The sequence below is a fragment of the Silurus aristotelis genome (assembly GCF_946808225.1).
Source record: "Silurus aristotelis genome assembly, chromosome: 5".
NCBI lineage: Eukaryota > Metazoa > Chordata > Actinopteri > Siluriformes > Siluridae > Silurus > Silurus aristotelis.
In genome coordinates, this window is record NC_139578.1 from 20990026 (window position 1) to 21007415 (window position 17390).

At 37.7% G+C, this 17390-nt stretch overlaps 1 protein-coding gene across 13 annotated transcripts in view; it reads left to right on the plus strand.

Moving 5' to 3' along the window:
• Positions 1–17390, plus strand: part of plcb3 (phospholipase C, beta 3 (phosphatidylinositol-specific)) — a 61767-nt gene that overhangs the window by 11348 nt on the left and 33029 nt on the right. For all 13 annotated transcript variants that reach the window (XR_014533625.1, XR_014533626.1, XR_014533627.1 and 10 more), the window contains exon 2: positions 9936–10022. Coding sequence is in view for 6 of the 13 variants with exons in the window: in XM_083541250.1 (XP_083397376.1) it covers positions 9936–10022 (87 nt within the window). In the remaining 7 variants the exon portion in view is untranslated. The remainder of the gene's footprint in view (positions 1–9935; positions 10023–17390) is intronic.

Genomic DNA, 17390 nt, shown 5'->3' on the forward strand with positions numbered 1-17390 from the left:
AGAAGTACCTTTTTAATGTTCATTGTAATGCGCTCAGTCCAAGAGACTTTTGGAATTCTATCGCCAGTGTTGACTCTTGCTTGTGTGTAATGAATGTCTCACCACACACAGAAACATGCTAGCAGATACTTGACACTGAGGTGAGAGATCAGAGGGGATTGAAGGGCGGTGTTACAACAAAATGCCACTTTGTCAGTCTCAGCTTCCCACATTTCACATGTGGGTGTGTTTGACCTTTGCAACCTGCCTTCAGGCTTTCCTCTCTCCCTCGATTAGGATTGTTGCGTTGTTCCTGAGGGAGACCTGTCACTGTGTGTGTATGGGTGTGTGTTTGTTTTTTGCTGCTGGAACGTGCAGGGCGGCTGCAGTAAATCATGTGGATCATTTCATAGCTGCTCAAAGGTCTCCCTAATGCTATCTGTCTCCTGCCTTTCTTGGATTTCTTTTCTCTGTCTCCATTCCAACTCTTCTTGCCTATGTATCCCTGTCTTTTTACTGCTAATGAGTCTAAAGGTAAATTATGGACATGGCCTTAGCAGAAGTCTATTGTCAATAGACAAACTCCAACATAGCAGGAAACTAAACACACGAAATAGTAAATGGCTTGTTTACTTCTCTCTTTGTTTCAACATGCCTAGTAATTACACACAATGAATCTAGCAACTCCACTCGTGCCACCAGGGCTATAGCCTTATATGTTCTTGTTCACTTTAACATGCAATGTATCTTATGTCTTTTTTTTTTTTTCTTTTTTTCAAATGACCAGATTTAGCTTAGTTTTTTAAGAGGTCTGCCATTGCCATGGTTTGTTTTAAAGGCTACTAAAGCTACGTCACAGTGTGTTTTACTTTCTACTGTTTGTTGGTATTGCACCATGTACATATAATTATAGCAGTAATTCATTCAAGTGTATGTACAGTGCTCTGACCACAGAATCCACAGGGCAGCTATTATGAATGCATACACAGTGAAGAATAAACACTTAAAAAACATGAGTGAGATAAAGATACAGTTTATAGACAAAATTATTGGGACATGGCTATACGTCATCTTCTTTCGGCTTCTCCCATTAGGGGTTGCCACAGTGGATCATCTGTCTTCATACCCCCCTGTCCTCAACATCTGCCTCTTTCAAACCAAGTACCTGCATGACTTCTCTCAACACATCCATAAACATCCTCAGTATTCTCCTACCGATATACCCCGTGTCCCTCCTCTGCACATGTCCAGACCATCTCAATTTAGTCCCCCTCACCTTGTCTCCAAAACAACCTACATGCGCATTCCCTTTAATAAACTAATTTCTAATCCTGTCCATCGTCGTCACTCCCAACGAAAACCTCAACATCTTCAGTTCTGCTACCTCCAGCTCCACCTCCAGAGTCAATGCCACTGTCTCTAAACCATACAACATTGCAGGTCTCCCAACAGTCCTATAAACTTTCCCTTTCACTCTTGCAGATACTCTTCTATCACAAATCACTCCTGTCACTCTTTTCTTCACTTCTCTAACACACTCTCCATTACTTTGCACTGTTGATCCCAGGTACCTGAACTCCTCCACCTTCACCACCTTTTCTTCCTGCAACCACACCACTCCTTTCATTTCCCTTCTCTCCAGCGTGTACCTCCACCTCTTCAGGCTCTTCTCAACCAGCTCCCTAATCTCACCACAAATCACAATATCACCCGCAAACATCATAGTCCAGGGCATCCTCTCACCTTCCGAAATTTTCTTTAACATTCTGGTTAAAAACTCCACTGCCATTTCTCCATGTCATCTGGTCCAACCGACTTTCCACTCTACATCCTTTTAATAGCTGCTCTCACTTCCTCCTGACTTCCTGCTTCACCATCTCCACATCATCCAACCTTCTCTCTCTCCCATTTTCCTCATTCATCAGATGCTCAAAATATACTCCCTCAATCTTCTCAACACACTCTCCTCACTAGTCAACACATTTCCATCTCCATCCTTTATTGCTCTAACTTGCAGCACATCCTTCCCAGCTCGGTCCCTCTGCCTGGCCAATCGCTACAAATCCTTTTCTCCTTCCTTAGTGTCCAACTTCTCATGCAGCTCCTCATATGCCTTTTCCTTTGCTTTTGTCACATCCCTCTTTACCTGCTGCTGCATCTCCTTGTACTCCTGCTTACTTTTCTCATGTCTCTGTCGATCTCTATTCTGTTTTGCCAACCTCTTATTCCTTATGCTCTCCTGCACTTCCTCATTCCACCACCATGTCTCTTTGTCTTTCTTTCTCTTTCCAGATTTCACACCAAGTGCCTTTCTGTACCGTTTTAACTGAATTTATCATTATGTTGTGAGTGAGCTGATTGTGCAACCTGATGCTCGCGAGTCACGCCAGAGCAGACCAAGTGCGACTGTCCCGAAGTTACAAACAAACAGTTTACACAATAACACCATTAAACTACACCATTTTCACATGGGTAAATACAGTTTCTGCTCACCGTGCCGATGTTTTGCCTTTAACCGTGACACCAGTGTTTTCTTTTCATGTGCTAGTGGATCACTGTGGTACTTCCATACCAAACAAGCTCCGCTTTGCATAACTACCGGGTACAGTTTTCTTTGTTGGGTTTAATGTACAATGCTCTCATGCCTTGGATGACTTAGGATGCACACTTTTTCCTGCTGCTGGTTGACCCAGTACTGTTTGCTATTTTCACAAGTGGCTGTATTATCTTGCCATCACGATCCATAACTTACGCGGACCAACTAATCGATAACTGCATTCGTTGACAACAAATTAGATGTTGCAGCTCTAAATAAATGGGATGTTCAGAAAGGACATGCAAATCTTATGGTCAGGTGTCCACAAACCTTTGTCCTTTTAATGTAGTAGCACTGTTTAAGAGCAAAAAATATAGCTATGTAACATTAAATACACAGATTGCAATTTCAGCAATTAAAATGTTAATTTTGTTTAAAAAAAAAAATGAAACAAATTATTTGTTCATTTTAAAAGACCTGTCTTATTTTCTCTCGTTTATTTAGTGGGGCTGCAACAACTAATCGATAATAATAGATAATGAAATTCAGTTATCAGTCATCAATTATTTGGGCTGCTTAAGTTACGGGTTAGCATGACGGCAATATAACAGAGCTGCTTGCGAAGTGGAGGAGAGTACAGGGTCAATCGACAGCAGGAAAAAGTGTACATCCCAAGTCATCCACAGCATGGGAGTATTATATATTAAATGCAACAATAGTTAGCTTTTGTGGCATGTAAGTGCAACAGTGATGCACATGAAAAAAAATTTTGTCACGGATGAAGGCGAAACATCAGCACAGTAAACAGAAACTGTATTTACTCATCATGTGAAAATGGTATGGTTTAATGAAGTGCTATTGTGTAATCTGTTTGTGCAACCTGAGGCTTGCGAGTAACGACAGCACAGATCTAGCGCGACTGTCCTGTAGCAATCAGCTCACTCGCTCATAGTGATGGAATCAACTAAAACGATGTGTACGTACAATAAATTTTAAAGAAGTAAATAACAGCAGCAGTAAACAATTACACTTTTAGTCACTGTCATGGTTTTAAGCGAATGCACCTTGTACACCAATGCCTTTTTTTTTTTTGGTAATCAACCCTGTTAGTTGGCTGCGTTTTTGCGTTTCCTTCTCTTTTTAATAGCATTTGTCTATTACAACAGTTAACTTTTGTAATAGAAATGTGTTCAGTTGTAAGGTTTGTGTATGTGCACAGCAATGTACAATGGCTGCTGTTTATAAAGCAAAGACAAACTGTTTGTAATGCATTTGTAAATTGCACTTCCTTGTTGTAATGCTGCACCTTTCCCGGAAACTTAAATTCTTTCTTAATTCTGTCTGCAGTTGCATTGTTTTTGCTCTCCGTCAGCTACTGTGGTAAAACTGTCTGATACAGTAAAGTGTAGCAGGAAGTTGGACCTAACAAAAAAATGTTAGGTGGCCTCTTGAAAATATTTAACATCAGACTTTCTGGCCCTTTAACAAGCCTTCTATTTGGCTCATTTTGTACATGTTTGGAAAGGCAGAGTCGCTAGTTTCAGTGTTCGTGACAACTCCAGGCTCTTCCAGGTGCTAAGAAATCACTGCGGTCGGAAGGCGAAATGTTTTTCGTCTGAAATCTCTGTGCCTCTGTGAGTTACACAAGTGTCACTATTTTCACATCGTATTTCACCTAATACCAGAAACGGTGCCCCTACCAGTAAAATCTGGTTGTGAAATTGGAGAGGAGACCTAATCTCATTATCTGTCAAACATTTGCAATGATATCCAGCTGCATTTATGCAAGTAATATGCAAGTATTTCCTTATTGTTAAACCCCGCACAAAACAACAACAACAATTATCTCATCTTATTGTTTGTTCTTTTGTGTCACTTGTAAATTTATTGGAAAATACGTGCTTGTTCAAACACTTTAGTTAATTTATTATTTTATTATTATTGTAATTAATATTTTACTGCTTGATAAATGTAAAGGGAGCTTAAAAAAAATTGCACAATCCAGCTTTAAGGGTTTATAAGCATGTTAATATTGCAAGCCAAATACAAGGAGAGCCAAGAGGCCTACAAACTCACCCACTGAAATAGCTGACATAGTTTCTGCGTTACTGTGTGTGTATGCATGTTTGTGTGTCTGTGTGAGCGAGTGTGTTTAAGAAATGAACAAAAACACACCCCTATTGTGGTCTCTTGGCTTAGCCAGGGCTCATGCTGGTCCAGTTTTTTATTGAATAGATTACTAAAAGGACTGCTTTAATAGTCTACTTACAGTCCCCTGAGGGACTTTTCGTGTGCACCGATCCAACACACACACACATACTGTCTCAGATTCCCACATAAATCCCTGCGTCATGCCGTTGGTGTGAATTCCTGGAAAAATAAACACGCACTGTGTTTTGGTGTGAAACTGACATGAGGGAGCAGGAGAGATGCTTGTTTATGCTTGTGTACTGTGTGTAATCTTAGTTGCGTATGTAGGCCGGTGAGCTGTAAAGGAATAAACAGAAACGGGTAAAAATAATCGGTGATTGAGCGGTGTGATGTGGTGTGACATCGGGCTGGAAAATCAGGATTATAATATCGATGTTGTGATACAGAGCTCTTTACAAGGAACATTATACTAATACTGGGTAGAGCCTTTCTTTATCTCAAAACAGTCTTGGTTTTTCATGTTATGGATATTCTCAAGATGTTTTAAATGTGTGTTCAAGATAGTGCTCAAAGTTGGCATGATTGCAGGACTGCAGTTTGTTCAGGTGCACTTTCATATTGTGAATCTTTCATTCTAAGACATCCTAAAGGTGTTCTATTGCTTTATTTTTTTATGGCATGCATTATCATCCTGGAAGCAGCCAATATTAGATGGGAAATATTGTAGCAAGGAATCACATGATCAGCAATTCGAATGCCATTCAAATGATGTTTAATTGGTATTAAAAGAACCAAGAAAACATTTTCTACATTGTTACACCTATACCACCGGCTTGGACTGTTGGACACAAGACTGGTTGGTTTCATGAATTCATGCTGCTTTATGGAGAAAGCAAGGTTCATCAGATCAGAAAATTATTTTCCAGTCTTGTCTGCCTTTAATCTTCATCTGCTGTAGATCTTTTGCATGGTGTACCTTTTGTGATGCTTTTCTGCTTACCACAAATGTGCAGAATGGTTTGAGTTTCTGTCCACTCCAACAAGTCTGCCCATTCGTACCTATGTCACAAACAAGATGTTTATGCCTACAGCACTGCTACTCGCTAAGTGCTTTCCTTTATTGTACCATTCGAAGTAAACGCAAGAGACTCAGTTGTAAAATTTCAGTTGGGGTCAGTAGTTGTATCTATCTAATAAATAAATAAATAAATATATATATATATATATATATATATATATATATATATATATATATATATATATATATATATATATATATATATATATATATATATATATATATATTTAACTCAAAACCAGCCCTATTGACTTTTACATTCATTGCACAGTCAAAGTCAAACAGTAGCTGAAGCTGCTGGCTCGTACCTGCATGATTTTATACATTGTACATTGTAGCATGATTGGCTGATTAGATAATTGCATGAATGCTTTTGAGGTATTCCTCGCCACAGTCACCACCGGCTCGCTCATCAGGGACAAACTTACTTATAAAGAACATATTCACTTTTAATCACCACATTTTCTGTGTAAAGCTGCTTTGATACAATGTTCATTGTTAAAAGCGCTATACTGATAAAAATGAATTAAATTGAATTATTTCTGCATGCTATGTGAATGTCTCTTATAATGCATGATAGCTTTGTTAATTTCTTTTAACTAACAAACATATACATACATTTTGATTCTTATTTAATGTTTAACTTTAAAACTGGCCATTTATTGAAAAGATGAGAATTTTTCATGTTTTTATTTTTACATTTTTGTTGTAGAAATTTGAAGACATAAGTTAGTGTGTGTGTGTGTGTGTGTGTGTGTGTGTGTGTGTGTGTGTGTGTGTGTGTGTGTGTGTGTGTGTGTGTGTGTGTGTGTGTGTGTGTGTGTGTGTGTATACAGAATACAAATGGGTAGAAGGCTCATTAAGACTTGTTAGCTGAATGCCATTGCCTGTAGGGGGTGAGAAGATCTCTGGAAGTGATCATTGCACTGCAGTGTATCTTACTCTCCATAATGAGTGTGTACTATAAGGCTAAAGGTTAAGGCTAGTGCACCCGCTAGCGCACACTGACAGATAAAGGGAATATAAAGTGCAGGCGCTAAGTTATAAGGAGATCAAAAAGAAAGGCAGTGTGTCACCATAACACACTCCTTCTCTCCACTCTTGCTCCTCGCTAACAACCCATTCCTTCACTCCTCACTGGAGTGTTCGATACCGATGGATCCTGTGCCAAGTTGCTTTGTTTAGCAAACAGTGGTTTGAATGTCATTCAGGACCCACAATACAACAGTAATATATTTGTGTTTATGCAAACAAGCAAAATACATGTGTTTGGTGTGTGTGTAGTGTTTTGTGTCTATGAGCAAAGGGGAAAAAATATAAATATAAAGGTAAAAATTTTTTCCCAGGAAGCCATTAATGTAATCACTGCTGAGCATTTGATTGTCCAATTTTTACAATCAACTCGCTCTCTGCTTGTGGTGTTCTGTTTATTTATTAACATCATTTGAGATTGTTGCAAAAGGAGACGGAGAGCACAGGGAAAGATACTTAAAAGGAAATGGAATGTACAAGCAGAATCTTGATAAATATGAGATTTTGGTGGCCTTTTATTTATTACAAAAAAAAAAAAGAAAAAGAGGAAAAGGATGTGAAAATAACAAGCAAATACAGGCTAAACAAACAATATCGTTCTCTCTTGCTTCAAGATGGGGTGATCTCGAATAAACCCAGGGTGATATTCTCCTTAAACGTTTTTTCGATTCCATGAAGATCTTGCATGTTCCACCACTCTCTCTGTATTATTCCATTATCTCTCTGTACCTCTCTCTCTTTCTCTGACAGTGCGCATTAAGATGATGAAGGTATGGGTTTACACTGTGGCTTTTGTGGCTTTGATACTGGCGCTTTCAGCTATTAGACTTTGACTTTAAATCCAACTTTCCCTAAGAGGAATTGAGTTTACGTTGTTTCTCTGAAAGCCGTTCACTGATCCCAGGCGTATCTCTTTCCACTCGCCAGTTTTCATCTGTTCATCGGCACTCTCCCCCCCAGCGCTGTGCTCGAAGGGGGAAACTTCTTCCGGAGCCGCAGTGAATCCTCGACTGTCTGCGACCAACAACATGCACAACCTTGATGACTGGAGATGTGGGTTCTGTGGCATGAGGTCCACAGGAAATGTCTCTGTCAGACTGTCATTTAGGGGGAAGGACTGCAGAGCATAGTTCATTAATTCAGTAGTCACATGGTGCACATGGTCTGCACATGGCATGTTTTAGCTGAGCAGGAAATGGCCTTTAATGTCTTTACATATGGCCCAGGAAACAATGTCAGCGTAAATAACTCTGTGGTTGATAATGTCCATATCCAATAATATATTAAAACAGGAAATATATATATATATATATATATATATATATATATATATATATATATACACATGACTGATGTACAATTAACATGTTTAGATTTCATATGAGTTTGAATAATATAGCTAAAAATGTAATATCCTCAATGGAGAAAGGATGTCTATATTGCCCATTAGTCCCAGTAAAGGATGTGTGGTGTTCAAATTCTTTCAGTCCGAGTGAAGGAGGTGTGGATTTAGTGTCCATTTGTCCCAGTGAGGGTGCTGTGGTCTCAATACTATTGAAGAAGGAATTGTTCATAGTGTGCCAATTCTAGTAAAGCCAGCACTTTCCTCTGATTAAAGTCAAAACTGTGCATTATCTCATACTGTATTGGACCTCCTCAAAATATCTCCTGAAACCTTCTTTAAATGTAGTCATAGACCTTATAGTGAAGTCTGTCCATTTAGCGTCCAACTTGGAAACAATCCCAGGTGGTTATTTTTAGTAAAAGCTTTTATCTACTTGAATGGGGGAAAGACCAGTATACCAGAAACAGATCGATAACCTGTTTCAAACATAGATTAAAAATCTGGCAAAATGGTATAAAGAATGTGTGGTTTTTGGCTCCTGTAACATTTTAGATTGCTATAGCTAAAGCGCATGTACAGTAATCCTCCGCTTACCGCGGTTCGAATCTCACGCATATTATTGCAGAATTGCATTTGCCACATAACTAATTGTGTTTGGCTGATTTGAAAACTTACGGGGAATTGCTTTTATGGAGTTTTATGTTAAAACAATGACAATTATTAATAAAAAATATAATTAATAATAATGAAATGAAGTAAAATGTTAATACAGAAAGTAAAGAATGCGGAGACGTGTATCTTTAACTCTGCCTCTTTTTTGACATCATAGGACACTTCAACCAATAAACAAGCAGTAAAACTACGCATAGGCTACTAGAGAACTTTATACTGTATAGTACATGTACTCACTATACATGTGATACAGTGTACCGTATTTTTACCAATTTACACAAAATTCATCTCGCTATATTCTTGCTATTTTCTGTGTGTGTTTAAAGTGTGTGGGAGGACGATTTACGGTTAAACAATATTAACCGTTTATCACGGTTTTTCTTTTTTCGCGGGCGGTTTTGGAACGTGACCACCACGATAAACGGGTGATTACTGTATTTTCTTTTTATTTAATATGACTTGAACAAAGCACACTGTATTTAAATGCATCGTTATAAGAACTTATTAGACCAGACTGTTGACCATCTTGCATAATACAACCTTCGTATTACGGATTACACGCTTTCCTCTTCTTATTTAAAATGTTTTTTCCTCACACTTTCTCTGTAAGATTGTCTTTTTTTTCTATTGTTGTTCACCTATGAAGAATAATGAAGATTACAAAACAAGATGCATATTCCTGCTGACAGAAGCTCTCTGTTTCATGACCTAGGTCATGATTTTTTTAAAACATCTTCGTAGACATTGGAAAGTGCGTCTAACCCTAACCCTACGTCAGACGCTAGTCTTGTGTTGACCAGACTAATCGATAACAAAATTATTTGCCAGGATCTTTTTTTTTTACTATTCTTATTGATTCGATGTTACAGTTGTAGTGCACTTACTGCTCGTCAGGGATGCATCATTGCTTTTTAAACATAGAGGTTTATTTTCCTTAAGATTTCCTTAGTTAGCACTGTCATTGGAAATATTTTGACTAGTCAGCTCATCAAAATCATAAATTCAAGCTATGTCACTATTGTGTCTTAATGTATTACTGTCTTGTGTGTGTGTGTGTGTGTGTGTGTGTGTGTGTGTGTGTGTGTGTGTGTGTGTGTGTGTGTGTGTGTGTGTGTGTGTGTGTGTGTGTGTGTTGTTTGTAGGAACCCAACAGTGGTCAGTCCACGCTGGTGACCCTGAAAGTGGACCCTGAGGGATTCTTTCTCTACTGGTCTAGTGGATCAAGCATGGTAGGTGTTTTTTAGTTTTAGTTTTTTATTTTAGTTTTTTTTTTAGAATCCTTTCTGTATTACAATCAGTTACACTCACTTATTGTTCATAAAAGTCGATAAACCTTGCAGTACTCAAGCCTTCCAGGATTGAAGCTTGAATATTGACTTAAACAGACTTTAATTAATTGTTCGATTGTTTGCTCTTGGAATTCAGCAGTGTACTGCTTTTCTCTAGGGGAACAGGCCACCCTGATTTTGCACTTCTGAAGTATTTATCAGTCATATTTCCCTGTATGTGCCCCTTTTTTATTGCCATTTTATATATAGCATACTATACCACAGCATCTCCCAAAAGTCTCTATACGACGGGGAAATCATTTTTTCTTTTTTTTTTTTTGTGAAACCTTTTAAGTAACTATTTCTGAAAACATCCTCTACGTGATAAGATTTTTTTGTAAACATAAACAGGGCCATCTTTCTCCAGCTTATGATAAACACATCAGGCGTTATGCATGTAATTGCATGACCCCTGCAACCTTGCGACAGCTTCCAGATCCTGCAGTGAGCATGATTTTTATATGTTCTGTTTTTGTCAAGGCAAACAAGCTGTCTGATATAAAATATACAATATAAACTAATTCTTGAAAAAAAGAAATCTGAGACCTTTATTTAAAAGTGTTAATTTCTTCAATGCATGTGGTCATTTTGGACATGCTGTGTGTCCTGATTATAGTATAATGTCATAACTTGAATTTTAATCAAGCTTTAATATTAATAATATAATATTTTATAATATTTAATATTTTAATATTTAATAAGGCCTGTTTCAAATCACATGGTTAAACTAAACCCCAGTGCTGAAGTGTGAGATCAGTTTATTACATAATATGTGCATCAATCGTCTTGTACTATAGTTGTAATATTTGTCATTTCCATGACAATGTCGAATGAAATATCGTTTATATACCGAACAGCTTAACATTTAGCACTTTGTTTATTTCCCTCTAATGTAAATCCTCTGATCAGTTCCCATTGCAATAATAGTAACCAGTATAAATGTAGTCATTATATTTATATCTAATCAGATGCCTATGCAGGACATCAGTAATGTTTTATATTTGATGTCTTTGATTATGTGGATTTATTGTAGCAGCTTGAAAGATGTAACCTTGTAATATCTAACCAATCTCTCCAAGCCAGAGTCTGTACCTGCCTGTAAATCATGCTGAATGATAAAGTGCCACCATTTTGATTAGTATTCAGATGTTCTCAATTTTGTCAGTGTGGGTTTTTTATTTTTATGTTCTTTTATTATTAATATTAACCTAATTCCATGCGTGTTTTGTGCCATGTCCAATTCGGCCTAATGTGATTCATACTTTCACTAAATGCTGTTCTCATCTCCAATCATTCTCGTTAAACTGCTTCACTTTGCAATTAACGTGCACCATGTGAGTGCTCATGAATTGAATCAGATTTCAGCCAGTGAAATTAAATCACTCTGTAGCCCATCCTTTTTCTTTTGTGTTTGTTTTTGGTTCCTCTTTCTTTTCTTTAAATCTTTTCAGGCTAGTCATTGAGGCATGTACAGCACGTGGTTTACTCGGCTATAGTCTCCTGTGTATCAGGGTTTGATTCCTGTAATTGGTTGTCATGTGACACTGCGCTCTGTAAATGTGCATGTGAGCAGACGGCAAAAACAGAACTGTAAGTGGTACTGTAAAAAAAATAATAAAATTTATAAATCCAGCACTCCGTTCATCTTCCATACATGGAGGGTTTATAAATGTAGAAGATGAAGGAACTGATTAGGGATAGATTGGATTTCTCTTGTAAGAAAGTCTTATTGTGTGTATACCTTCACACAAAAACCGAGAGTAATTTCTTCAGGAGATAAGCTCAGTGTGTGTGTGTGTGTGTGTGTGTGTGTGTGTGTGTGTGTGTGTGTGTGTGTGTGTGTGTGTGTGTGTGTGTGTGTGTGTGTGTGTGTGTGTGTGTGTGTGTGTGTGTGTGTGGTAGTATTAGGACACTAGGGCAATCTTCGCCTGAGGAGAAGCAGTAACCCTGTTTGGTGGTAGGAATAAATGCCCAGGGGAAGCCAGCCTCGTCTGTAGAGGAAGAAGGACACTTTATCTTGTCTCTTCAGTAACTGCATACTTTTAGATTTAATGTCGCTATTATTATATTTAATAATACCATTATCGCACTTACCTCGTTTCTCCTTCTAAGTAGCATAAAGTTCTATTCGTCCACGAATCCGATTTTGTCCTTGTCTAACCTTTCTTTTTTTCTGATCCTTTTACTTTTACCTTTCGACATTGATTTAGACAAACACTACATGAGTTCACTTTTTTTGTGTCTGAAAACGCAGCTATAAGGTGTGGTAGTTGTGTGTTTGTGTGTGTGTGTGTGTGTGTGTGTGTGTGTGTGTGTGTGTGTGTGTGTGTGTGTGTCTGTGAAAGAGTATGTAGACTACTGTAGAAATGTTTTTGTTAGTAAAAGGAAAACACACCCTGTTGAAAATCTCCTCCCAAGTATTATTCTATAACTATGCTACAACTATTGTTAAGTGTCCACTAATGGAAGGCACACTGCTGAATGGACGTGTTTTGCTAGCATATTTTGGATCTGTTTCGAGAAAACAGTTCTTCTCCTGATGGGATCTGTCTTGTTTTAGGATGATAATATTTCACCTAAAGGGCAACAAGGGGTCAACAAACTTTTTTTGTCAGACGTAGAAATTATGTATATGACATATCTTTATATCAATCTGATTAACTGGCTGTGAAAGATTTTGGATTGGTGTATTCTCCAACATTATCATCAAAACCTTAATTAAGAGAAAATCTGCACAGAGACTAGCTTCAATATTAGTGTATTGGTTCATTTCAATTTTCCAGAAAGCACCTTTTGTCTTTAGTCAGTGTTTATATAACAAATAATGAGCAACAAGGTGGTGTTCTGCAAACCAAAGCATCTGTTGCCACGCCTAAGTTGATTATTTTCCGGGAACAGCACATCCTATATTGTTTTATTCCTGTTATGCCACATGCTAATGCCAATTTATTTTTTTATTGATTTAAGAATATGCATGTGAGATCAGTTAATAGATACATTTACTGATGTATAATGTCTGAAAAGCAAGAGAATTGCATTTGCATCACAGCAGCTATAAACATTTGTACATTCAATCTCTCACCAGCCTGTTTTTTTTTTTTTTTTATAAGACAAAAAAAAGTGCAATTTGTCATGTGACTGAGAAACTACAAAAGGCAAAAATTACACTCTCGGAAGTTTTTACAATAAAAAACAATGTCAATTAACAGCTGACACAAGGGACCTTCCAAGAAGTCCTAAATTAACATCCCCTGACAGAAAACCGTACCATATCAACACTTACACTTTTTTCTTTTTTAATCTGTATAATGTAGAAAATCCTGTAAAAAACCGATATGTACTTTTTAAACATATTGCTCCAGATTAGTCCCGTTGCTGTTATAATAACCTCCACTTTTCTTTCCATTAATTTTTTGGAGCATGGCTGTGGGGATTTGTGCTCATTCAGCAACAAGAGCATTAATGAGGTTAAGCATTGATATTGGTTCAGGGAGGTCTGCATTCCAGTTCATCCAGGTTGAGGTCATGTCTTTGTGGACTTATTGATGGGAAATCTTAAAGCTAAGGCAATTTCAACTTCACAGAAACAGTTTGAGGTAGACCCAGGTGCGATGGTTTGGCATCCATTTGCTTTTGGCTATATAGTGCATCTTTCACTATCTCACTATCTCTAAAAACAATAGTTAATGACATCAAGTGTATTAAATATGAATCTGTGGTTTGCCTTGCATTTCAGCTGCTGAGAACAGTGTTGTGGTACGATATTAATGTATTGTATACTATAATATGTTTGATCATCAGTGCATCAGGCATATTAAACATGTGGATTATATTTTGCTGTTTCATGTATATTTATTGCCTCTCATCGTTAAAGACTAATTTTCTCTCTTCAGTTGGACAGTCAATCAGAATGCACATTGAATCTGAATAACAAAAAAGCTCTAGGCCATTGTATCTTTTTTTTTTTTTTTTTTTTTTAAGTTCAGGTAGATTTTCACACACAGCTGTTTAGGTTTTCTGTTGTGCATTAAAGTTACAGAAAAAATAGGGAGAGTTAGTTCATAGCATAGACACATGTGTTGTCTAGCAAACACTGAACAGAAGTGAGGCTGATTTAAAAAAAAAAAAATAATAATAATAATAATTATATAGCAAGAAATCCAACAGCTGGGAAACTCTTGGAAACAGCTGGATGTTTTTTGACTTGGGAGACCATGAAGTGGCAACAGCATTTTATACTCCATACGGAGTACAGGAGCTTATGAATAAAACACACCACAACAAAAGATACACTGAGATGATAAACTATTTATTTCAGCATTGCTGGGGTTTGCCCTTGTCAAAAAGAATGCCAGATGTGTCATGTAATCGCCTACTGGCTGCTGAACAATAAGAAACATGGGCGGTCTTGCACAGCAAAAAAGTCTAAATGAAACTTACCTCTCTTTAAAACCAAGAGTTGCATGTAAAGATGTCGTTTTTATTTTTAGTGCTTATGGAAATGTTTCAAGCCTGACATGCGTTTGTGTTCACTAAATGTATACACTGCAATAAAAATTCTACAAACACTTTCAAATTTTTATTACAGGATCATGACTGTTGTCACCTGCTGTATTTTATCTGTATGCTGCTTCAGTAGAACAATACCTTTTTTCTGCTAGTGGGTCATTTATTCTCCATAAATGGTTTTGTTTATGCATAGTTTGTTACCAATTTTACTTGACCTTTAAGAAATTTAGGTTCTCTGCAGGTTAATTGACCACTTTCTACCTAATTTTGTTGCTTGCTAATTCCCACTCACCAGCCAGCTATCCCCTGTCATACTATTTCTACCAACCAGAATGGGTCAAGGGTAAACAAAAGCTGAAAAAATAATCACATCTCTTTTTGCTGCTAATGCTCCCTTACAAAGGACAGACTGGGAGAAAAGCTGTCAAACCTCTTCTGCATAAATGAACTCACATAGGTTAGTTTCTTTGTGATAGACAGCAGAAAGGATATTCCATTTCTCCTAGTAAGAGAGCACAACGAGAGCAAGTTTCGAGTCTTAATTAGCTTCTGGCCACAGACAGCTGTGGCATCGTGAGGAATTTTTTCTCTCTTCGCAGTTACAAATCCTAGTTAGAATTCTGAATTGCCTGAACTAAAAGAAATCTGGATAAAAGCTGAAATCACAGGTGCAACCTGACTGACTATCAGGTGATTCTTTTCTTAATTAGAGCATATCACACTTTTTAAGATGATTTCTACAGATAGAGAGCTCAGTTCACGCAAACAATTTACAGAGATGCCATAGGTGGTCTAGCGGTTAGGTTGCGGCGCTCTCACCGCTGCGGCCCGGGTTCGATCCCCGTTTAGGGAACCGACCCCAGCCATTAGGGTTGCACAAGCCAGTGCACTCTTGGTGCCGGTCCCAAGCCCGGATAAATGGGGAGGGTTGGTTTAGGAAGGGCATCCAGCGTAAAAACGTGCCAAATCAAACATGCGGATGATCCGCTGTGGCGACCCCTAATGGGAGAAGCCGAAAGATAGACATCGCTTTTTGTCGTCAATTATAAGCTAGTTTGCAGCCAGTTTTCTTGTATCCACTAATCACAGAGATTATTTTTAAAACTCGGGAGTATTTCAGTACACCACTACAGTGAGTAATATCCCCTTGAATTCAACAAGTTGATTCCTTTGTGTGGTTTTTTTGTGTGGTTTTGGATATCGTGTATAATAATTTACCAAGTTTTATACCATGGCACTGTTGAATGCTCGATCCTGAATGGTTGAAAGATAATGGATTGATGGTTGTATGGATTATATTAATGTTCCTGTTCTGGTGCTGTATTGTTTCTATAGTAATTGCTAACATTGGTACGTAGTGAAGTACAACATATACAGTGGTTGATACGTTTATGAGGAGAAAGTGCCAGTGCTTTATAACAAAAGCAGAAGAGAAAATAGAGAAGAGAGAAAATAGAATGTTTTTTTATAGCATTTTTAATTTGTAACAGTTTAGTGATCACTTTTATTTATAAATATAAATAAAAAGGCTAGCGTTGGCAAATTGCTGTGTTTCAAGAGAAATAACATGCTTCGGTATGTGATGCTCTGTTGTTGTTGCCGCCCAGTTTTCTTTACTGCATGCCCCGTTATGCTTTATTTCTGTCAGTATTTAAAATATATTTTGAGTGCTTTGTGTGAGACCCATTTTTAAAGACAAAGTGGAGGACCTGGAGACACGAGGTGTGCGCTACATTGTTTAATCTTCTTTCGTGCCAAGTCATTTAACAGGAAGAAAGCAAGCTTACTGTGTGTATCTGCTCTTCCTCCACACTGACTTAACAAACCCCTTGACATAATGCTCACTTGGAGTGTGCATGAATAAAGTGTGTCTATGAGGCCTTTCTCTCACTCTGAATGTGAATAACAAGCCAATTGTTTTATATCGAAGGAAGCACTATTAATCTCATGACTTTATTTTCACAACTGTTTCTATTTGATCCATAAGACATACACTATATGGATTCCTCGAGTAATTAGAATACAAAAGAATTCTAATCATTTAGTCAATTTAACTACACACGGAGCACTGTTTTCCCCCACGGATCATTATTACAGCTTGATTAATCAATGGAATAATCGATGGAATACTCATTACTAAAATTATCGATAGCTGCAGCCTAGTCTCTATTTGCTGTTATAATATCCTTCAATACTGAACTGAACTGAAACTTACACATACATACTCAACTGTGGACCGAACTGCTACGAACTGAACTCAAACACACAGTCGTACTAATTTCACACATCCATGTCTTCAGCACCACCCATATTATATTATTTATTAGTACACAACTGTTTACATGCTGTTTTTCTACATCCATTGACTGCTGCTGTTGCTGTTTTGCACAACCTATGTAATTATTTTATTTTTATACTCCTGTATCCAGTTCTGTCTTTCACACTGCACTGTATAACACAGTAGGACCAGGGTTCTGAAGGAACGTCGTCTCATTTCACTGTGTACTGCGTCAGCTACATATGGTTGAACTTGTAGCTGAAGTGCTACAGATTTGTGCTCATCCAGCCACACGGGTGTTAGAAAAGTCAGATACTGGTGTTGTGTGTGGAGCTGTGGCCAGAGCTTTGTTGAAGGTCATTCAGGATCTTCCATTCCAACCCATGTAATCCATACTTTCATTGAGCTTGCTTTGTGCAGGTTTGAGTCTCCTAGTTCAAGTAATCAGAAAATTTCATTCCATCACATCCAAAGTAAATATG